At 48.4% G+C, this 24,027-nt stretch overlaps 1 protein-coding gene across 4 annotated transcripts in view; it reads left to right on the forward strand.

Annotated features, from left to right (window-relative positions):
• The first annotated feature begins 150 nt into the window (after positions 1 to 150).
• ACSF3 (acyl-CoA synthetase family member 3) overlaps positions 151 to 24,027 on the forward strand; it is a 78,074-nt gene continuing 54,197 nt past the window's right edge. Inside the window, exons 1-5 of one of the 4 annotated variants that reach the window (XM_026092057.1) lie at positions 151 to 652; positions 3,357 to 4,088; positions 5,572 to 5,727; positions 16,929 to 17,083; positions 17,623 to 17,768. In XM_026092057.1, coding sequence (XP_025947842.1) covers positions 3,387 to 4,088; positions 5,572 to 5,727; positions 16,929 to 17,083; positions 17,623 to 17,768 — 1,159 coding nt within the window. In that variant the 5' untranslated portion in view covers positions 151 to 652; positions 3,357 to 3,386. Of the gene's footprint in view, positions 653 to 676; positions 827 to 849; positions 870 to 3,356; positions 4,089 to 5,571; positions 5,728 to 7,642; positions 7,908 to 16,928; positions 17,084 to 17,622; positions 17,769 to 24,027 lie in introns of those variants that run through there. The other 3 variants (XM_026092058.1, XM_026092059.1, XM_026092060.1) reach the window with 3 other exon arrangements.

Raw genomic sequence — 24,027 nt, forward strand, 5'->3', positions numbered from 1 at the left:
GGTAGGCCGCGGGGCCCGGTAGGCCCGAGGGCGCCGCGGGGCCCGGTAGGCCGCGGGCCGGGCCTGTGCCGGTAACCTAGCAACGGCGGCGGCGGGGCCTGGCGGGGCGCGGGGGCCGCGGCGAGGGGAAGCGGGCGAGACCCGGCTGGGGGCCTGCTGTGACCTGCCGCCCCGCGCCCTGCCCTTGTCCCGCGCCGCTCTCCCTCTCCCCTGCGGCGTTTTAAGGGCGCTTTCTGCCCCTTGTAACGCAAAAAAAAAAACGGGCCGGGGTGTTCCTGCCGCTCCTTCGCCTGAGTAGCGCGAGGGGCAGGCCGCAGGGGGGTGGCAACGCTGTCTGCAATGAACGAAGAGTTATTAACTCTCTGCCGTTCCTTAATCTCCCGCTTTCTCCCCAGGAAAGACGCGGCGTTTGGGCTTCTGCGGCTTGCCACACGTGGAGCCGGTTCGTCAGCGCCGTCCTCAGCCCCGCCGCATGCGCTGGGGCGTTCCTGTGGCGCCCGGAGCTGGCGTGGGCTCGCCCCACCTGCTCTCGTTTCTCGCTTTGCCCTTCGAAGGGTGGGGGTTGAACCTTTCTCTTTGAAAGGCAGCAAGTATTTGACTGCTTCGCTATCCTAGACCCCAAGCCCCCCGCAGCAGCAAACTTCTTATTTGGGTACGTGCAGCCAGTGGGAATGATTTGTGTTGCTGATTATCGCTCTGAGCAACTGGCAAAATAAAGGAAACGGCCCCCGATGTTGCCTCAGCTGCCCTGTCCCGTGTTTCTGCGGTTCTGCACGCAGTCAACGCTGTTTCTCCAAAGTCCGTAAATGCCCAGGCCCAGCTAAAGGTGCTGCTGTTTATTGTTCCATTAAATCTGGACTGGCGCTGTGGTGAGAAGGGGATAATGCAATTTTTCTTATTTTTTCCCTCCAAAGCTGCAGTTCTGAAGCAGCAGCTAACACCTGCTCCTGAGCCTTACAAGGAAAACCAAGCATGCTAAGTGCACTTAGCTATACTGGCTGGGAACATGGTGCTCTTCTGTGTGATCCTGGCCAGTTAACRCCCCTCTTAATGTCTGGGTCACGTTCGTGTCAGCAAGCTGGTCTTGGGCAGGTTAGGAGGAGGCGGTTTGGTTTAGGTTGCAGACTATATTCTCTGTTTATTTTAGATTTGAGTCTCTACAGAGAAATGGAAAGATGTCATGCTAGTTCTGTCATGACCTGTTTTGTTTTTTCCATCCTGATGCTCTATATCATGAGTGCACATGGTTACCACTTCTGGGTCTGAAGCCCCTCCACCCCAGATGTTTCCGCAGTAAATCACAGGCTTCTTTTGCAGAAGCAGAAATTGAGGTCAATATGCAAACAAAATATGTGCAAACCAGTTTCTGATTCGGGAAATGTTCTGAGTGTGGATGGGAAAGACAGTGGGTTCACAGCTACTTCTATGCAAAAATAAACACTTGTAGCTGTCAGCAGGCACTGCCAGTGGGAGGGTCTGAGCAGGCTGTGAGCTCGGTTAAGGTGCATTTGCCTCTTCTCTGAGTAGTTGCCAGTTCTCTGGATCCTTCTTGTTTTGGCTCCTCACCATGGGGGGAAGCCGAGTGAAGAGACTATTTGAGTTAAGCTACTGCACTAATTGATATTTGTCAAAAATTGTATACAAATCGAGTAATTATTGCTTATAAGCATCAAGGAAAATTCACATAATGTTGCCAGATCTCTTATGAAATGGGCATTTGCCATCTTGAATATTGTGTCTTGTCCTTGCATCTCTCTAAAAATGCTTCATTGATGGAGTTTAATAGTAGCCATTAGATAAACTGTTCAGTAAAGCCCTTTCCCTTCCGCCTTTGTCACAGGCCTGTTCTTTCCTCCTCTCCCATCCCCTGCTGGTGTTGGTGACAGACTCTGTATGGAGAGGATGGATTATATAAAACAAATGCTTTTGTTCTTACTGAGCTTCCAGCCAGAGCTGCAGGTTCTGTGCGGAGGGGATTCAGAATTCTCTTAACAGACAGCTCCCCACTCCTCCCTGCTTGCACCTTCTTCCTCTTGTCTCCAGTGCAGTCTCCCCTGCAGCGTGTTCTCACGGTTCCCAAGGCTCCCATTTCACTGTTACGTTCTTACGGTTTTTATATTGTGCAGTAACTTTCTCCCAAACGCTTCTGTGAGGTGATCCAAGCAGCAGCTGTTATTGTTACACCAACATTTTGCTTTGAAAAGGAGGGGGATGATGAATAGAATGGTAAAGAGCAAATTTCTAATGTTTCTTGTCAGTTACTGCAAAAATTTCTTATTAACTCCTCTCATGAGCTAGTAGACTGATGTCATTTTKCTACCTAAGCACAAAGGCAGAATATATAACATTTGTGCCAGCCCATAATCTTCCTGTAAAGCCTTTAATGGCGCTGTTACTCCTTCCAGTTCCCTTTTGGAGATTTTTCGTTGCTGAAGTGTCACTGAACATCAGGGCACAGCTCCTGCTGCTGGGGAGAGGCCAGGCCGCGGGCGGTGGTTTGGGCTGCGTTCGGGTCAAGCTCGGGCTGCCCAGGTGGAGCTCTGGTGTCGTGGCTGAGCTCGTTCTGATGCTTTGCCTGGCTCTGCGGAGTGCTGTGAGTTTTGCACTTTCAGAAATGCTGTAACTAACCCACAAATCAACACGTGGGGGGCTGTGTTTGCCTGCTGCTGTTTACAAGGAAAACCAGCTGCTTGGTGTGGGCAGTGTGGTGAGGGCTCATGCTGTCTCTAACTGTTCTGGAGTTGTTAACCACTCGGTTGGTCTGTCATGTAAGAAAGCGTTTGAGCTGGAGCAGTGTTTGTGATGGATGATCCATCAGGTCAGAGAGTTCGAGCGCCTGCCTGTACTTAGGTGTGCTATTGCTTAAAGGAAGGTTCACAATGGAAACGGTGCCCGCTGGACTAAAACTCAGGAGGCTTGGGTTTCGTGTCTAGCTCTGTGCTGCCTTACTCAAACCACTGCCTTGCTCTGTGCTTTACTTCAGTGATAAAAAGTGCAGTTTAAGAGCCAGGTCCTGTCATAAGTATTTCATTTCTTTAATTGCTGGTTACGCTGAGTTAGAATGGCACCTCAAGTAGCCATTGTTTAGTGCCCTAATACTGCTGATTGGATGAAAACTATCTTATAATTCAAGTTAGATTGTCTTTTAGGGACACTGAGACTGCTTATGGAAGGGTCTTTGTCTCCTGTTCTCTTTGGACAGGGCCTAACATGCTGGGGATACAGCAATCTAAAGCATAAACATTAATAATACAGTGCATATTATTCAAATGAAGGCTGCCACTTTTCCTTTGTGGGAATAAACCCCTGGGTAATTGCTGTACCTACTCATCTGTTCCTATAATTGCTTTCTGCAGAATCACTTCTAAACAAGCAACGCTGGCAGGATGCTGCTCTCCTTGCTCTTCCCCCACACGAGCTGGCCCGTCCGAAGCCTCGTTCGTGACTTGCACCGTTGCACGCGGGGGCTGTATGTGCAGAAGAGGGCTGGCTGCTCCCGCAGGGGTCTGCAAACCACACGGACAGCCTGCAGCAATGATGTTACCCCTGTTTTCACTAGAGCTTTGGCTTTTGGTGATAAAATTGCCATCATCGACCAGAATGGCGAGCACACATACAGGGACCTTTTCAGTCAGAGTCTGCGCTTGTCCCAGGAGATCTGTAGAGTTCTGAAGTGCTCCAGCAGGGACTTGAAGGAAGAGAGGATTTCATTTTTGTGTCCCAATGATTCCTCATATGTGGTTGCCCAGTGGGCTTCGTGGATGAGTGGAGGCATAGCAGTCCCCCTTTACAAGAAGCACCCTGTGCAGGAACTGGAGTATGTGATTCAGGACTCGCAGAGTGCTTTAGTCATCGTGGCAGAGGAATATGTGGAGAAAATGGCCCCTAGTGCTGCGAAGCTGGGAGTCCCGGTTTTGCCGCTTCTAAGATCTCATAGCGATGGATCTGCAAGTCATACAGCACTGGAAGAAGTTCCCTTAACAACCAACTCCTCATGGAAAGGCAGAGGAGCCATGATAATCTACACTAGCGGGACAACAGGGAGACCAAAAGGTGTCCTCAGCACCCATGAGAACGTACAAGCTGTGGTGAGTGCTGCTTTCTCCTTGCACTGCCCATGCCAAGTTACGGAGGTCTTGGCCCTCACGGGTGACTTGGGGCTGTGTAGCATAATGCACTTCAACACAACCTAATTTCTGCACAGAGCTCTGGGCTGTATTGTGAAAATCCTCGACACTAAGGTGAACACACAAAATTTAGAAGTGTTCGAGGCTCTAAACCTTGTCTGTTCTATTGGTGCTGCTGTGCTGCAGTTATAGCCAGTGGCAGATGAACTCTTCTGCCTGGTTTCCTGGAAAGCAGAAGGGATAGGAGCTGTTGTAAAAAGACTGCCTTCTTTGCAGCTTGCTTTTCTTCACTGTGACTAGGAAAGTACCTTTGCCCCTAATCGGAGAATAACTTCGCCCGGCACTGTACTGTACTATGTGAAGTCTGTGCATTATTTAGCAATATATCCCCAAGGCAAAAAATCCATTAGCTCTCTGAGCCAAAACGAATTAAAAGTTTGAATGAGCCTGCTGACTACCTCACCAGTTTGTTATCACTGCTCGCAACTGATAGACTCGTGCCATTAGGGAAGAAGGGTGGGGAATGCATCGAGCCTCATGGTCGGGTCCTAGAACTCGCATAGTTCTAGATGCTCAAATACTGCAGTGACAGGAGTGGTATGAAAACCTTGATGGACAGAACCAGGGCTTGGCTATATTAGGCAAAGAATCTGTTCCCTCGCAGATATGCTGATAATTTGGGAGGCAGCCTGAACAGTAATTGTCTTCTGTGCTGTCTTGCAGAAAGCCAAAAACCTACCCCCTGTACTATGGAAGAGGGAAGAGTTGTGAATGATGTAACTAGATTCCACTATTCACATGCTTTTTATTTTTAGACAACTGGAAATAAGCTCTCCAGTTGTTAAGGTTGGGTTCTGAAGGGCATTGCTCTACCCAAAAGCCTAAGGTCTGATACTTTAGATAATGAGCCTGTCATAACAGAGTATTTTAGAGGCTTGATATATTAATACATTTCTTTACTAACATAGAGCCTGTTTTCTGTTTATGGGACATTGTTTTCCTGCTCCCACTAGCTATCCCTCATGGGTGCTAAGAGGCCAATGTGTGCAGCATCCAGACTACATCAACATAGTTTCTGGAAAAAATATCTTTTTTGATTATTATTTCTGCCAGCTTTGGCTGTACAGCGCCAGGCTAATAATTTTGTAGGTCCTACTTAAAATCGTTGTTGACTCCTTGTTTCTCGGTAACAAGGAAGGACTTTGATATGTATCAAAAAGTGTATTGAAAAGAGACTGAAGATGTTCCTGTTGCATTCTACTTTTATGGTGGGAATTTTGCTCCTTCTGGCCCTAAAGGAAAGGCTTCAGCACCCACATGTTGTTCAGGGAGGTCTGAGGTTTCTGCCACCAGGAGGATCTTGGGTTTGGATACTTTGGGCTTTTTCAAGCAGTGAGAGACTTTCCTCTTGCCCTTATGCTGGATTATATGTTTTCTCCTGCAGACCACAGGACTGATTGACAAGTGGGAGTGGAAGAAGGAAGATGTTATTCTGCACGTGCTGCCTTTACATCATGTCCATGGGGTGATCAATAAGCTTCTCTGTCCTCTCTGGGTGGGAGCGACATGCATCATGTTACCCGAATTCAGTGCACAGATGGTAAGCCTGGAGGGATTGCGTTGGCTTTGAAACTGAGCAGCAAGACCCCATGCATTGTAATTAGAGCAACTTTGGAAATAAGTTCTTAAACAATTCCAGCCTCTTTAGCTACCGGCTGCATGCGGTTCACAAACTGTCTGTTAAAAACACTTTCAATTGGACACTCAGTCTGGGGTAAACATGTTCTTCTCGGCGTTACAACTTGTTTGAGTATTTCATAGCTAATCGTAATGCTACGCTGCCCCTCCTAGTTATGTTGGGGGTCTCTGTGATTGGAGGTRGGCCCTTCTAGGGACCGTTAACAGCATCTGCACACAGAATAAGGGTTGTTATTTTTCTAGTACCAAGAAGAAAGGCGGAGGCACTGCTTTTTCTCTTGCGTGTTGGCAATGTGCTGCCTGAAGCTATGCTGTTTGTCTGATATTTTAATTTTRGTGGTTGGGTTTCCCTTGTAATCTTCTGTCCTCGATGTTTTATACTATATCACCTGATAAAACATGGGCTTTAGAGTTTCTTGTAATACACGTAAGGGAAATACTAATACCTGGCACTTAAACAGAAACGTTGCCTTTCATCTGCAGAGATACAAATGTTAACAGAACTGTCTATTTAGATTCAGCAGTGTGAGTGAGAGTTTGCAAACTGAGGCTTTTTGCAACTTTGCAGTGGAGGTGGCAGGAGGGAAATCGTACTTGAATGTAGTAGAGACATGCTTATAATGGTGTTTTCCGCTAGAGACAGGAAATCCCAGTCCTGGTGCTCTGCTTCGCTTTTGTTCCTTGCTCATGGTGGCAGGCAACTGACCTAAAGAGAGGAAGAAAAGGGACTAGGAACAGGGCAACCAACAGTCTGGTAGAACAATTTCTACAGTTGRTGGCCCCTGGGATCCAGCCCTCTTCATCTCTGTCTCTCAGTATCATGGATAGTGTGAGAGACATTGGAATTTGCTGTAACTGGCACTGTCTCCTTTGTGATGAATAGCGTCGCTGTTAAGGGAGCAGTTGGGCTTTCAGGTGCTGGTGCCACCTCACAGCCAGAAGGGAGATGTGCTTTGTTGGTGCAGAACACCCTGGAAAAGTGAAAAGAGCATGTCGGGTCTGTGCTCTGTAATGGAGCAGGCTACTTTACTCGCTCGTATTTATTCACACGCTGTACAGCCTTTTCAGACCTGAAGGACAAAGTGCAAAYGTGTAGGATACACCCAGCAGCCTCTGACTGTGCTCCAGAGGTGAGGGCAAGCCTGAGCTCCCATCYGAGTGACTGCAGAACCATGTGATTCTTGGTTACTTATTTCTGCTTCTCTGAGAAGCAACCACAGAAAATGCACACTTCCTTTCTTGTTGCAAGATGGCCCTGGCACCTGAAAACCCAGTTGCTCACTGAGCACTGATCCTGCTGAGGGGAACAGTCCCAGAATCCCAGTGGGGCAGCTGTGCATTCGCATTTCCAGAGTAAATGGATAGTATGTAGTTGTAGAGGAAGACAGCAAGCTCCCCTGGCAACCACGGCCAGTACGGCTCTCCCATTGATAGCTGCTGCCAAATTATCTTCCCCATGTTTAGAGTATCACCCCAAAAAGCACTCTCCTGTCCTTGCAGCTCTGGCTGCAGCAGGGACATTTGCCCCCCGCACAAAGCCAGGGCTTGGTGTGCTAGACTTGGTGGTGCACAGAGGCAGCCAGTGGCTGCTGAGGGAGGCAGAAGAGCACGCCGATGGCCTGGAAGCAAAGCCAAGCCCTCTGGAGGGCGCGTTTCTCCGTGTCCTGTGGCACTGGTGATTGATTGTCCCTTATACTCTTGTGTTTTTCTGTGCTCTCTCCTGACATCTGCAAATCAATGAGCTGACGTTGAAGGATGGGTTCAGGTGCCAGGAGCGGGATACCCCGCCTGCCTTCTCTGATCAAAGCTCTCTGCAGGACTTGACAACCAAGGGCAAGTGAGGACAGTGCTGGAGGGCATCCTGTTGACCCTGGAGGTTGAACTTGGGCAGGGAGGTCTGCGTGGCAAGCGTGTCTGATGCAGCAGGAGTGAGCAAGCTTCGTTCCAAGGGCTCTCAGGTGTATTTGGACTCTGAAGGACGTCATTTGCTTTTCTGTTTTTTTTTATTCCCTTTATTTTTCCGAGGGCCTCCCCTGGGAGCTGAAAGTGGTTTGATCGACACTACAAAGAAAGCACATGAGGGTAAATAAGGCTTTCTTGTGGAGTTTAATGCAAGCTGCCTTACAGTTCCAGTCTATTTTCACCAGCTGTTTACAAAATGCCCTTTGCTACTGAAATCAGCTTTCAGAAAAGCATTGGAGTTTCGGTGGAGGATTTTGCAAAAGGAGCCTGAGTTTTGCTGTGTGCTTTTTCTCTTCATTGCACCTTGAGAAAGCAGCCAATTATAGTGTGATATAAAGAAACCCGAATGGCAGCTAAAACACTTGACAGGCTGATCAAAACAAGGCTAGGAACTTACTCTCAACCTGCTGCAGACGTATTTAGCCTTGAGTGATACTGGCATGGGTTCAAGAGAAACCGCAGCAGCATGCCCAATGTGTGTTTGGTTTCTAATCACTAACACTTCATTATACAAAATAAATACTTTATTRTTACAGTGTTTATTAAATTACATAATTTGTGGCATGCCTTATAGTTGTGGATACAGATGCCAATCTGGTTTAGTTGGTAGTAATAGTGCTCTTTTTTCTTAGCTAGATGATGCTTAAGCCCCAGACCAAGGCTTTCTTGTCATTCCCTGCAGTGCAGTGTTAGGAGGTGGCATCTTTCAGACCCTTCTGTCTGGTTTTGGTAGCTGTCCAACGAAAGGTTAAAAATCAGGGCTGTGGAATAACCCCAGTGTCCTGACCAACATCCGCTCTCTTACTAAAACAGTGTCTGATGTCCAAGGCTGCGTGCGAGCTATTGCTGAGGCCATAAGGGCTCATTAAAGTGTATTGAGATGCCTCAAGCGTGAAAGTTGCTGCATAAAATCAGATTCTTTTTATTAAATGAGGACATCCATTACTTTGCACTAGCTACTGTACATGTTATAATTCACTTTATAGCACCATCTGTCTTGCTTAAGCTTTTTGTAGCATCTTTTTATTGTAAGTTATTAAAAAATATGGCTGCATCTATTAATCACTTATTAATAAAGGGTTTATAAATGGACCCTTAATTTCCAGCATTACTGTCCACTCCTTGCGTGTGGAGTGCGAAGTCCTTTGGTGCGCACGCTCCCTGGGGTGTAGCCTGTCTCCGCTGGGAGCCCTTCTCGGGCGGCTGCCTGACCTCCTGCCCAGGAGGCCGGGAGCTGTGCGAACGGCACCCAGCACCCTGGGCGCACTCCGGGTGCTTGGAAGTGACAGCTCTCACTGCAGAACGAGACATGCCAATACTGCCGTGAGCATGAGGACTGGGAGCGGGAAGGAGAACAGCAGTGAGCTTGAAAGCTCGCTCTTCCCAGCAGCTGTGTGGGGCAAGGGCAGCTCTGACATTACTTTATTTTCTCAAGTAAGCTCGAGAACTGCGAGGGCAGAAATCTCCTTTGGAGTCAGAGAARGCTGCAGCCTAAGCATCCCTGTGTGATCCTCCTGTTGTAACTTACTTCCGAGCTGAGTTTGCTTCTCCAGCCGCACTGTCTCTGTTTGCAGGCGGCCAGCATTTCTCAGTAACTTCCGAACTTGTCTGCCCATAGCAACCCCCCTCYTGCCCCTGGGTAGAAATTTTAACTAAATTTCTACAGGTTTTGTGAAAATTGTTGACTGGGGGAGGAAGGACCCTTCTTGAAGGAAGGAGTGCATGAGCCCTCTCCTTGCTAGATATCAGAGAAAGCACGTGGGCGCGCTCTTCATGAAGGCCTCTGTGTGCCATCAGGGTTTGCATCTAGCGGACACCAAAACATGCCTTCCCCAGCTGCACGCTCCCTCTCCCTTCCCACATTGATTCGCTAACGGCCGCAAAGGTTGAGCGTACCCTGTGGCGTGACTATTGCTCGGTGGAAATGTCAGTGAGTCTGGAGAGGCAAATCCGGTGGAAGCCGGGCTTTGTCGGTGCAGGCCCTCCCAGCACGGCCGCTTGTGACGGCAGCGTGCTGGAGGCTCGGATGCGGTTGGGACCCTGCTGTGCCAAGCACCATGCAGACGGCACAGCGGGTCTGCCCGGAGAGCCACTGCAGCTGGGTCAGCCTTTCGGAGCGAGGCGGGAGGTCAGTGCATGCTTTGCAAGATCCTCCGCYGAGTCTTTTGGCTAATGCGGAGCCATTCTGAGCTTGAACTACTGGAACCRCTTGTCCTTACCTTGGACTATCTTTGATCCTGTCTGAGCTGCTAAAGGGAAAAATGGTCTAATGGCGAAAGGCTCTGTATCTGCTCTTTGCACTGATAAACGTGAGACCAGATCCCAGCAGGCCTTTCGGTCTTGAGTGGAGGGATACGATAAAAGTTCTTCAGAAACACAAAGGAAAAAGCTTGCTGCAGATGAGTGGTGGGGGAAGTTTACAGAAATCTAAACTCTGTGTGACCTAGCTCTGGTGCGTGCTGCCCACTTGGCTCTGCGGGGCAGCTTTTGTGCTGTGGCGTGCTGCCTGTGGAACGACAACAACGCCTGTGCCTTGGAACCGTTTTGATGATAAATATGCTGAAATGCAGATGTATCACCCTAAAGTCACAAAAGAAGCAGTTGTTTTGGTGCCAGCAGTACTGGATGTCTGACTTAWGGTGCCTCCAAGGATCCAGCCCTCTAAAATCATACTTAGTTTGGCAATGTCACACGCAAAGCCATCAAAATCGTTAATCTTTCCTGTGGATTTGGACCCTTACTTCTAGGCGTTTGTTTTGATGAGAAGTATGAGTGCACAGAGCTAGTGTTTGAGTTGGTGTTGATTCCCCAGGCGTGCAGCAAGTGCGCGCTCCCTCCCGGCAGCTGTTTCACGTGGCAGGAGGCTGCCGCAAACCTGATGCTTGTCGGGGTTTCACATGGGGTGTTACCCGGAGTCGCTGGTGCGCTGTGAGGTTACACCCCTGCTTCTGATGCGTTCCGACTTCCTCCTCCAGGCCAGCAACCTGTGTTGCATCTGCGTGCAAACTGTTCGTCCCTGTTGCTATTGTTATCTGTGCTAACCAGACCAAGCTAAGACTGGACTGGACGCTGCCGTGTTTTTCACCTTCGCTTGACTGTGTAGGGAGAGCCTGTGACAGTCGTGGTTGCCTCTGGGAAGGAGAAGCAGGCGCTGCAGTGTTGATCCTCTCCCCTGGATGTGTTCCCTTGTAAACATCAGCCTGAGTGGCTTTTTTAGTTTATTCTTAAAATAAAAGCAACTCTGAGCATGGGAGTCTGTGAACTCCAGCAAGCAAGCACCACTAGAATGGTGCTCTCAGTGTGCTGGGGATTGCAGGTCCCAGCCAGTTTCAGCTGGAGAAAGGCAATTGTCTTTTCATCTATTAATTGGAGACTTCAGAGGAGTAATTTTTTTTCAGACTCAAAGAGATGTTGGTGGAGGGAGGAGCAGGTCACTAGTGAATGGGTTGTTTGATCACTTCGCGCAGACCTGGCTTTAAAAAGTTATAGTTTTTCTTCATGTCTCCCCAGATCTGCCGTCTGTCCTCAGCATCTGTTATGGAGTAATGTCTTTTGATGTGTGTGGGGGAAAAATAAAAAATGGAACCAGAGCCTGTCATATTTACTTATATTTCTAGGTCCCAAGGAAAGCACTTGCTCCTTTCAGTATGCCTACAGCATAGTAAGGGTTTAAAAGCTTCAGACTGGAATGCAGAGGGGCCATCAAACTGCACTGATGAATAAATGATTAAAACCAGAGTCGTGCAGAGCGCAAACAGTTTGGGGTTATAACAAACATGAGATGAAGCCACCAAGGGCCCAATTTCCCTTTGAAGACAAGAATGTTTCTCTTTCTGCATACTGCTCGTGAACAGCCTGGCTTGAACTAACCATCAGCGGTTCAGTTGTTAGGAGAAAGCAGAGCTCCCATTGCTGCTCTCCCATCCTCTATCGTATCTGTCTTCCTTTCAATCAGGGGAAGAAAATGTGTCAGGCTTGGCTGTGTGGCCCTGCATTCCTTTCAGTGCTCCTGTAGAATTAAGGAGAGCCTTTACCTTTGGCAYTGGGCGTGGGGGTCTCGCCAAATGTCGATCTGCTTTGGCTGCTGGMCACTTTACCATCTGAAAAAGAGCTGTTGCTCTCGCAGAATCTCTGAAAACTGCGAGCATCCCTTTCTCGCGGGCAGTATTACCTGCACTTTAGTGATCGATACAAAACACAAAGCCATCTCCCAGATCAAAAGGGAAGTAAAGAGATGATTTAACCTTGCATTAGTGAAATTGTTACTTATGAAAAGGTTTAAAAAAATTCAATAACAACTGAAAATGATACAACAATTTTAGACTAGCTTAGAGGAGAGGAGCTATTGTATTTGTCAATAGATGCAGCAGTACAGGTTGTCTATTACCTGTTTTAGTTTTGATGGGAAAATCCATGATGATGGTTACTTTCTTTTTGGCTTTTAGGTATTTTTGCCTTTATCTCTTCCAATTGCTTTTGAAGTCCCTGTATCAGGTAAAGCCTTGCTGGATGCAGTGTACAAATGGTTGCTGCCTTCTCCTTTCATTCTTTCCTCCGTGTTAGAAGATGCCCAGATACTGGTAGATTCGCTAGTTTTTGTCTAGTTTACAGCATGTGCTTCTCCCAATGAGGTGTCTGTAAAGGAAAAAAAGTTAATGACTTTTCTGCTCTGTGTTTGTGTCCTTTCCTTCCAGTGATCTTAAATAGCAGATCTGGGTGCCAGCTGGGAAAATTGCTGTATGGAAAAACAATCTATTAGAGCAGCTTGCATGTTCATCCATCCCCATTCACCATCCTGCCATCTGTATGCTGTAAGAACTAGGTGGGAAAATCCTAAGGCTTTGTCTGACTAGGGTTGTTTTGTACCCTCTGGTGCTTTGATTTGTATTTTCTCTCTCTGTTTTTTGTTTACTGAGGGCAAACCACCACTGGCCAGCCCATAGAATTGCAGTGGGAGGGGTAGAAAATTAGGAATGTAAGGCTGACAGGAGGCTTTTGGAATAGAAGGTCATCCATTCCTTTGCTGACTCAGGCAGCCCCGTCCTATAAAGCCAACGCTGCTCTATGTCTGCCTTGGATTTTTGGTGCCATTATTACTACTAGGAAGCTATTCCCATCCTTGCTTTCTTGTGGTAAGAAATTTTTTGTGTGTGTTTGTTTCTAGCCCTTGATCATCTTAAAAGGAGTCTCAGTCTGCTCAGCACCATCTCCTAAGCGTTCTTCATCCGAGGAGTGCTTCTTCCCTTGGGTGTCTCTCTGTATTGCTGGTTTTGAAGGCTCAGCATTGCAGCATGGCTAGCAGAGTACCAGGGCACATGCCTGCCTGCACCTCTGGGTCCAGCCCCGCTGAGCTGACATCCAGTCCCTGGCTGAGGGGTGGCCGGTTGGAGTTGGCATTTCTGACCTCCCCTCTGGCAGGCAGAGGAGAGAATGCGTTTGTGATGGAGCAGCATCGAGACTCTGTGCCAAGGCTGCTAAACTGGTATCTGGTTCACGCCCATTATCTGCAATTGCGCTCATGAAAATCTCTCTGAAGCCTGAGACATATCTTGTGGGAGGTGTGCTTCCTGGACTGAGAGAAGTGGAGCCTAGTTAGGCTCATCATGGCATCCACAGGAAGTGCATGTAGTCAACTGGTGAGAAAATGGAAATGCCCAAAAAGAAAAGCAGCAACTATGGGAAGTGCTTAGATGAGCTCTGTGAARAAAAGGTAGAGAGGGCTAAGCTAGTATCCCCTTTGATCCCTGTTATAATCATCTGTAATATATATATATATATTTAAATGAGCCTGCTTTTCCAACATGCTGAGCACCCATGTACCTGAAAACCTGTGTGCTCCCATTGCTAATGAAAGGTCGGGCCCCTGGTGTCTGCTGATCAGTCAGTGCAGAAATCCAGCAGCCTTGACACGCAGTGCAGTGTCTGCCTCCACAATCAACGGCTTTTTAAAAGCTCTTGGAGCCCTGAGGTATCAGGTGAGCAAAATAAAATGAAATGATGGGCTGCCGATATCCTGTCCACCGGTAACTGATGTGGTGACAGTGACATATAGGATATCGGAGAGGGGGAGATTGATTGTGCTGCTTTAAACCTGACAGTGTCAGAAGATGCCATGTGCAGGGAGGGCAAAACCAGGCCTCTTGCGATGAGGCTGTCCAAGTCCCAGGACTGATTGATTAGTCCCAAGTAACGAGACTTTCCAAGATCCTTCTCTTAAACCATGAAGTTACAGTTATAAAACAGAAATAGTTGTTTCAACCGACTGGGCAGTTACAAATCCTCTGGATGGCTTTGGRTCTGCAGCAGGGTTGGGACTGGCAGCTTTATACCATGGCTTGGTGATTAGTTCTGTTAAAACACATGGTTAGGATCCAGATTTGGCTGAACAAGAGCAGGACAGGTGGAGATGTTTGGCTGCCAGTGGATTGCCCCAGCRGTGGCTGATGGCACAGCTCCAAAGGCAGCTGCTTATCTTCGGGAAGGGGCTGTCGCTGGGGCAAGGCAGACTGACATGGAAAGAGTTGCTCCCATTGCTGGAACTGGCAGTGGAAAGGCTTTTTATTTAATGCAGGAGTTGAGCAGGAATGTGAGGAGGGGGGATTCTGTGGTGCAGGAGGGAACTGCTGTATTTTGGAGTGATGTTCTTGTTTTTTAAATCCATGCATGCATGGCCAGTCAGACTGGAAGTCTGCCTGTGTTCCCCACAGCTGCTCTGGACTTCCAAAGTTAGGTCACACAGTAAGGAACGAATGGTCCCCAAGCATCTGTCTCTCTTAAATTCTTTTGGCACAGTCCTGATCCCTGCTTGCTCACCCGTCTCTCCCTGCCCAAGGTGATGGCTCCCAGGAGCACCAAGCTGAGAAGAACAGGTCCATGTGTTCAGTCCCTGGGTTTGGAGATATTCTTTTCCAAGCAGCTGCCTCAGATGGGAAAGATACTGTGGGGTAAAGGGGAGAAAAGATCTTTGAGGAAAGAGGCTAGAAGGCACATATGAGGGGTTAGATTCTTCTAGAGGCAATGCTGCCTGCTCTGTCTTGTTTTAGGGRATCGTGCCAGTAGGTAGGGTTTCTTCAAGCCCACTACCACCACCAGCAGGCCTCAGCCATTCCTGTGTCCTGTCTGTGACCTGCTTGCAGAAGGGGAACACTGCTTTCTGCTCCTGCTCCCAGTCCAGCATTATGGGATGCCCCCCGATGCACACATGCTCTGAAACACCGCCTGGCACTGGCCGTCTGTGTTTCCCAGAGCAAGGCACCCAGCAGGCCTCGTGGCTGGAGAGGAGCTTGGGACCACAGCCCACGCAGCTCCCRGCTCAGGCTCTGCAGAGCGCTGCAGCGACACGGCACAGCTGAGGCAATGTTTCTCTGGCAGGGAGCGTGATGTTCCCTCTCTGGGTATGATTTCCAGGGAAACTGTGTTCTTCCTCTGCTTTCCCCGATGCTGAGGTCTCCTTACAGCACTCGCGTCCCAGCTCCTGCGGCTGTGGAAGGGAGCGGAGGTTCCCTGAGGTTGAGGCCCTCCATGGCTGGTGGATCTCTGACTTGTGCATTTATCTCATTCAGCCGAGGGCTGTCTCTGGGCTCGGAGGCAGCAGACACTCCCTTCTGTTCAGGGGGCTGGTGCCTTTGTTAGATGTGTCCTGCTATATTAAGAATAACAACATGGTGGTGGTGGKGGGGGTTAGGAGCTGATTGTTCTGAAGCAGTGGAGTGAGAGACACGGGGAGAGGGAGCGTGTGGTGGGGGGAGAGGAGGTGCTGGCTCAGTGAAGTAGAAAGTAATGAAATTGAGCCAGAGAGAGCAGGACTGAGGGGAAAGGAGCAGAGCACACCAGCATCCAGGGTGACAGCATGAAGGAGAATCACTTGTTCACCTTCAATCAATTCATGCTTTTTTTTCCCCCCCATCGCACACGCCTGTGTGCGGCTGAGCGTGCAACGGGAGGGAGGGGAGAGGAGGTGTGCATTGTCAGGAGCTGTTAGGAAATACATTTGTCAACAACAGGGCAGGAACCAGAGAGAAAAGAAGGAGGTGGTCGTCACCAAAGCTGAGCAGGCCATAGCCTTTTATTTATTGATGGAATCGTTTCATTCCTGCGTTGGGGAGTGCTTACCTAGGGGGAAGAGTGACAGAGTGTGGAAGAAGTGGGTCCAATTTCAATATTTATGCCTCCTACCCACTGCTAAATGCTCCCAGGTGGAGCTGTTCAGCCAGTTCAGCAGCCCTGGGGTCACCTGCACTTCGTTCCCCTCCAATAGAGCCAGCTCCTGGAATTTGACCCAATTTGTCGTTTCCACAGGTTAATAGGAATTGCAGCTTGAAGAACTTTTGTCCTGCAGGGATCATTTCTTCTGGAAGAGTGTGATTAGTGAACTGGCTCTCTGAGCTAGCTGCTCTGTCTCTTGGACTGCAGCTGTGTTTTACATGCAGCCTCTGATGGCTGATCTGAGCACACTGGGGGCACATCTCTGTGCGCCCCATCACCAGAAGCAGTTCACTTCCACTGTGGTAGAGTCTCACTTACAGTTTGAGTTCATAATATCTCCTCTTCCCAGCTCTACTACCATTCACATTAGTAGTATTTCTGCCTCAAGCGTTCAAGTCTGTCGGCTCCTGCCTGTGTATCGTGTTCTTTGTACACAACTTGTCCTTTGGAAGAAGGCCTCCATGCTTTGAAAAGCTGGTGACTTTGTGTAGYGTTCAAATGGTTGTATACGCTGAAGGAATTCATTGGTGGGTGATTCTTTGCTGGGACAGGAGTTGAATACTGTGCAATAAGCAGCATGATGGGAGGTGGGAGTTGTTCTGCACATGGAGGAGTTGCATATGACAGGCTTCCAGCGGTTCATCCTTTCCAGAATCCGTAGATAGCACTATGGATCAGAGGTTGGTCTGTTTATGACCAGCCCTGGGTGGCTTTGCTTTGGACAAATCTGTTACATTCCTGTACCTCAGCTTCCCTTTGCACAGTACTAGTGAGTAGTGGTGGGGCTCCCTGCCCCACAGAGGGTTTGCAGAGCCCTTGCTTGTGAACCTGTTAAAAGGTGTTGAGGAGCTGGTGTTGGCAATGCTGACGATTGCTTCCCCCTACACTTGGTATTGAAGTGTATTTTTATATATGTATATTTCCCCTCCCTTCTAGGTTTGGAAGAAGTTCTTAAGCTCCCAAGCGCCCCGTATCAGTGTCTTCATGGCAGTACCCACTATTTATGCCAAACTGATTGAGTATTATGACAAACATTTCTCTCAACCACAAGTCCAGGATTTTGTGCGTGCCTTTTGCCAGGACAACATCAGGTAGGTGGGAGATGCCCCTCTGCACTGCCTCCAGTTGTTAGCACTGAAGGACAAGCTCTGCGCCGGACAAGGTGGCCCCTGGTGGCTCCCTGTTCTCACAGTGGCTCTGCTGAGTCCTCTTCTTAGCTTTACCTCTTTGCAGTGCCAGGCAGTTTATTGTGCTTTAGCGTCTCTAACTGACAAGAACCAGGGTGATGTTATTTAATTATGAGCCACTCTTGCATGGTAAAACCAGAAGGGGTCTGCATGCTCGTTATGTGTGTTGCCCTGCATAACACAAGGCTAAAGACTTCATCCTGCAACCCAAGTTGTACTGCAGCATCTCTTTTAGGAGGCTGTCCCATCTTGACTTGAAAACCGTGAGAGATAGAGAATCTATTATATGTGAGGGACATCCCTGGTACTGTTTAAAAGGCTTTTGGAGCTTCTGTTTTAAGGTTTTATGTAAGAGCAGGCTTTATGTACCTTGTGCTAGAATGCAAATTCCCTGGAGCTAAGGTGATCTTGGATGCTTTCTTACATGGGGTTTCCTTGTGCAGGTTAATGGTGTCAGGCTCAGCAGCCCTGCCTGTGCCTGTCCTGGAGAAGTGGAAGAATATCACTGGGCACACGTTGCTGGAGAGGTATGGGATGACTGAGATTGGGATGGCGCTTTCTAACCCTTTGCATGGAGTCCGTGTCCCAGGTAGGATTTTCTAGGAGATGGACCCTGTTTGGAGGTGTTTTGCTGTGAGATGTTCTTGGTTTTTCTCATCACAGAGAATATACGTCCATTCACAATTTGTCATGATTCAAGAGCAGGCTCATGTAGGAACAGTGATGCTGGTAGGGAGTTTGGCATAGCCAAGGGGAGCCCGGAAGAGGGCATGGGTATGTGGGTAGAGGCAGGTGGGTTTCCCTTCAATTACTGGCCATGGTGTATTGGCAAAGCTGTGTGTGCAGAGCTTGCAGTGGCATGCAGTCTGACCTAACCAGCCAGGCCAATTCGGTCCAGGAGGCAGAGTCCGTTCTGGATGCTTTATTATTTCCAAAGTCTTAGTACAAGTGCTGTGATGGGACTTGCACCTACAGCTCCTGCTTTATGAAGTTGTATTTGTGTGTGTTGTTGACATAGGATTCTCCACAGAGCAGTCATGCCAAGCCAGTCACAGAATAGTTGGGGTTGGAAGGTACCTCTGGTGATCATCTGGTCCAACCCCCCTGCTCAAGTGGGGTCAGCTAGAGCAGGTTGCCCGGGACTATATCCAGTTGGGTTTTGAATATCTCCAAGGATGGGGATGCCACAACTCTGTGGGCAACCTGTTCCAGTGTTCAACCACCCTCACGGTAAAGAAGTGTTTTCTTATGTTGAAGTGGAATTTCCTGTGTTTCAGTTTGTGCCTGTTGCCGCTCACCCTGTGACTGGGCACCACTGAGAAGAGTCCAGCCCCATTCTCTTTACTCCCTCCCATCAGATATTTATACACATTGATAAGGTCCCCCCCGAACCTTCTCTTCTTCAGGCTGAACAGTCCCAGCTCTCTCAGCCTCTCCTCATATGAGAGATATTCCAGTCTTGTAATCATCTTTGTGGTCCTTCAGTCAATACTGAACATTTAAAATAGGTTGTCTGCTCACTCTTATTTTAGTGCAAGTTTCTTGACTCTTCAGAAATTAGAAAATGTCACACCTCCTTGTACATTCCGGCTCTGTTCTCTCCTTGCATTCCCCCACCTCTCTTAGCTACACTTTGTGACTCCTCAATATCTGTAATTTTATATAACCTAGAAAGAAATTGATCTAAAACATTGAAAATATAGAATGTCCCCACCCTCTCGGTTCAGAATGTGGCCATCTGTCTGCTGAGCAGCCCAGCCCACCGTTATGCCACCTTCTCCTCCCCACATGCTGTCCACACATGCATGGCACCATATGCATCATTTTGGTCTCCAGTATCTTACGGGGCCAGTGTTACCCAGGGGCTTTCCTCTGCATCATAGCTTCCCACAGCACCTCAGTCCCACAGGACGGAGAAGCTGTTCCTGTGAAGGGATTACATAGSGTGTGGAGAAGCCACAGCTTCCCCCCGGCACTGGCTAGAGCTTTCCATGAGCCCTGTGCTGCAGGGTGATGGTGCAGTCTGAGATCACTTGAATGTCATTGTGGCCCAGTGAGATCTGCTTTTCCTTCATCTTCAGTGGTGGAAATGAGTAGAGTGTCTAGAAATTTCGCAGGAGACGTGGGCAGAAAGGAAATAAGACTGAAAGTAAAATGGGCAAGATGGAGAAATTAGCACCAGAGAAGGCAACTCCTCTTCCAGAGCTGGATGGCAGGCACTCCTAACAGAGCCGGCGTGCAGTCTGCAACAGTACTGGGTCTGCAGGAGAGCTGGGAACAAATAATCTCGCGCAGCTGCACCCAGAGGGCCCAAGGATAAAAGCTGACTGACTGTCACTCTAACCACCATCCTGGAYGTATGCTGGAGCTCTGAGAAGGGACAGAGAAGAAACTCAAAGGTGTGGATCAGCTAGAGACCGTACAGAAAGGAGGCTATAATTTAATAGGCTTGATTAATTTATTTCGGGAAGTGTCAGTTGGGAAGCAGATGGGTGAAGCTGAGGCATAATTTACTTGAGCTGTGAAAAAGCTTTTGATGTAGTACCCCATTAGAGGCTAGGATGTAAGGTCACCAGGTACAACAGAGTATCGAGTGTGAAAGAGTCAACTGAGAAATACAGTAATCASTTGGGAACAGAGTCCGGGGCAGGAGTGTGTGTGTGGGAGAAGGGGATGGGTGGTACACTGCAACGACGGGGGACRCTACAGTCTGCTGAACCAGAGCAGGTACGTGACTGCAGCCTAGCTTGTAGAGAAAGAGGAGCTAGGATCTCCAGCCAGGATTCAGAGGAGGAAAGCAAGATTTGGGTGGCTTTATAAACCWCAGAGATGGCATCAGACACGAAGTGAGTGCACTCGCCTGTCTGTATCTCAGCGTCAGCTGCGCTGAGAGGGCAGTGAAGGGCTGCAGGGCTCCGGAGCCCATGCTGGCATGCCTGCCACTGTACTGCATGTGCAACCATTCCAAGAAGTCCGACCCGAATGTGGTCTGTCTCCGTCCCCAGCCTGTACAGGCAGGTCCCCGTGGATAAATCCCAGGATCCTCAGATATCACAATGGATTTCTTGCCGAACTGAAGCAGCATGCTCTCCTCTCGGCTGCTTTGTGAGCTCCTGCCTCTGAGCAGAGATCCTGGGACTTTCCTTGCCCTCTTTCCCCCATGTGGCATGGCTGGGGAATGGTTGAGAGTCCTCAGGGCCAGCCTTTCCTGGCTGTGTCGTGCCACCCACATCTCTGACCATGTGGCACTGAGGGAAGACTTTGCTCTCCATCCAGAGCACAGATCTGAAGGTGCAAGGGAGGGTGAGGGCTTTAATTTCAAAAAGAAGAAAAGATGAAAGATTTGAAAGATAAATGTTTGCTTGTATATGGTTAAAACCCTGCTTAAAATGCCTCTGTTTTCACCAGCTCTCATTCTAATCCCCCTGGTGCTGTTACTGTGAAGGGAGATGAATAATTCATGGACAGAGAATGCCTCACTGGGCCTAATCACCACTTTAATTGGAGGTTTAGATCAGAGGCGGCTAATAGCTCCTACAGCGGGGACTCCGTGTATTGTTGACAGTGAGATCGTTGAGTGCCTTATCGTTGGCCTGTTTCAATTCTCCCAGGACACCACCACACATAACAGCATCAGGGTCCCCAGATACCAAAGGACATAGACCGCAGGGCCAATTAAATTTATCTGGGAAGAGCTGACAACTTTTTTAAACAGAGGAGAACCGGTGAAAGAATAATAGTGTCACTCCTTTCTGACTGCAGCCTGTCTGATGCTGGCTGAGTTGACACTGTGGGCACGTTGCCAGCATTTCTTAACATTCAGGAGTGTGCAAATAGGAGAGAGCCGGGAAAGGCAGTGGGGAAGGGAGCTGGAGGGGAAAGAGCAGCGATTTCTCCCCAGTTCTGCCTCTGAATTATGGCTAGTGACAAAAGGAAGCCAGTGCTGATTTTTGACCCTCTTCTGGCCATAAGCGAAGTGGGGGCTCGGTTAAGTGGAGACCTGTGGTGCTGTGTCTTTGAGAACCTCCTCGATTTACCACTGACCTGTTGGAATCAGCATGGTGTATATTTTAAAATCTCAGATGGGCCTGAGAAGCTCTAATCATTGTCTTTGCACACATTTTAATTATACTGTCATGTTCACATAGATCTAATCAAGGTTGTCAGCATTTTCAGTATTTGCAGATGTTGGCTTCCAAAAGTTTGTCATTTTTACTAAAGACCAAAAGGACTTTTCCAGACAGAATATGAAGAAACGGTTTCCCACAAGGGGCTTATTTTACATGTTGGTTTTACTTTAGCCAAATAGGAAATAAATTGATGGAGCTGTATTTGTAATTGTGATCTGAAACCTCCCTCTACTGCAATAATGAAATCATCAGTGTGCTTCCTGAAAGCCCATATGAAAACAGGACTGGAGCACGTGTTGTGACTGAGAATCGCAAACAAACGCCCTGCTGTATAGGGGAGCAGTTCTTTTGTTTCATGTATCTGTGTGTGTGTGTGTGTGTATGTATATATATATATAAAATATATAAATATATAAACATAAACATAAATATATATATATATATAAATATACATACATACACACAGGCAGGCCTGTCTGCCTCCTAGAATTGGCTGCRGAGCCCCTTCCTTCCAGAACCACCCATTCAAACCCAGGAAGATATTGACCACAGGTATTTAGTATGTAACTTGTAGGGAGTCATGAGTAACGATTTCAAAGTGCCAAAACCACTAAGAAAATATGACTTCTTTTCTTTAAAAGACCTGCATCCTATTGCCTTTCCTGTGTCTTCAGACTTGTGCGAAAGGATTGTGCTAATGTTTGATATTTCTAGATCCTCAGAGATTGAGACTAGAAGTGGCCRCTAATCATTTAGTACTACTGCCCATGGATCAAGGTTGGTAACTGGCCTACAGTAAGGAAATGTGTTCTAGGAAGACATCTACATAGTCTTGGTTTGAAGGCTTCCAGAGCTGCCAAACCTGAGAGAGTCCGTGGCAGTTCATTCCACTGGTTGCGGCCTCCCCAGCCCCACCACCACTGCTGAGATGTTGAGCCTTATAAGACTGACTTCATTTGCCTGCTGTGTCTGACTACTGTGTCTTGCCATGTCTTTCTGCGAGACTTAGGGCTGTCAGTGCTAGGAATTTTCCACCTTGGGGAAAGCATACACATAGGCGTCTAGAAGGTGGCTTCAGTAAACTTGACTTGCAAATATCTGGCACATTTTCTATGAATTATAACTTGCCTTGAGCCCTCTGCAGTCCCCCATGGCAGGTACCAGCCTCTGTTTAAAGTACAGAAATACCTCTATATGGCACCTCAAGTGGCACGTGGACTTCTGGTGAGAAGTAGGACATGCACCTCTCCCTCCTTCCTCTGCTCTAGTCCGTTGTTTCTGACTTGGTAAGCCCAACTTTCTCTCCCCGGCTTGGCAGTCTGTCCAGCCAYGTTATGCAAGCAGTCCAAGCTAGGCTCTTGGTAAGAAAAGTACCTGGCAGTATGTGTTAGCTGACCTTTATACTGAAGGAAGCTTTCGAGCTGAGCAGGCGCACATCGCTGAACTGCCATGTAGCTTTCTGTTTATTTCTTGCTAGATCTGCTAATTGTTAGGGTAGTTTTGCTGCAATAAAATCTCACTCCCTCATAGCCCATCTGCTCTTAGCTGATCTTGCAGGGATGCCATAAATCTGGGGTACRACATCATATCTATTTCCATGGCAACTGACCAATGTAGCAAACAAAATTGTGATGTCACGGACATTGGATCTCAAGGGCTTGAACAGGAGAGTGAGAGCAGGATAGGGAAGAAGTCACTTGCACCCAGGTGCCTGAAGTGCAGATCACAAGGGGAAGACAGAAAATGCTGCCATACGAAGGCTAGGAATAGAAGAGATCCAACTACTTCCCACTCAGTCCTTGCTGCAGAATAGAAGTCCCATTTTAATATCGTCTGGCACAGCAGCTCTCAGCAGTGCTATCACGAGACTCGTGGCTGCTGCTCTCCAGCCTGTCCTCATGGCCTCCAGGAATGGACCTGCTCGTAGGGACAGGGGGAAGTGTTAGGAAAGGTGAGACTGGGCGTTGTGTGTCTGTTGCCTCTGACARTTAAGAGCAAATATCCCCATTTCCCAGTTGTCATACTTGTCTCAAGCCAGGCATAAAGGGTTGATGCTTTTAATCAGGTTTGAGAGAGCAAGCAAGCTGCAGAGCTTGTCTTTGGATCTTCCCAGAGCTTGCGTTCCTCGGTCCCAGCGCTGAGCTCCACATCCTCTGCACCCTGCTCTAAGGACTTTCCAATCATGYTGCGTTGGACTGCTGCCCGCTGCCTGGCTAGCAGAGTTAGAAAGCACCACCAACTGGTGACTCTCTAGGTGGGAAAAATTGATCATATCATAAAATAAAGAGTAGGGGTGTCAGTTTCTGCTCAGACCTGTCCAGTTCTCCCCAGCCACAGGTCACTCTCTGCTGACATCTTTCTGGACCCTGTTCAGGTTTGTGTGTTCRCTGGTCTCTGATCGCAGGAGATGGAAGTCCCGAGTCTCTCCTTGCAGTGAGAGCAGCCTTGTGCCATTGAGATGCAGAGTGAAACCTACTGAGCCAGCAGATGCCCAAGACTCCTGGTTGCTGCTGTGCCTTGAGCCCCCTATCAGATAGAGGTCTCGGGAACAAAGCTGCCCTTTCATCTTTATTCTCCGAAGCTTACCAAGAAGAACACACGTTAAACCAAGGGGTGGGAATCTTGCAGGATGCAGGTTTGAGAGCTCTGGGTTGCTGGACCATCTTGCAGCTTAATAGCAGTTGTTCCTGACACTGTGTCAGATTCCCTGGCTTTGAA

The sequence above is a fragment of the Apteryx rowi genome, unplaced genomic scaffold, assembly GCF_003343035.1.
Source record: "Apteryx rowi isolate R43461 unplaced genomic scaffold, aptRow1 scaffold_94, whole genome shotgun sequence".
NCBI classification, from domain to species: Eukaryota; Metazoa; Chordata; class Aves; order Apterygiformes; family Apterygidae; genus Apteryx; species Apteryx rowi.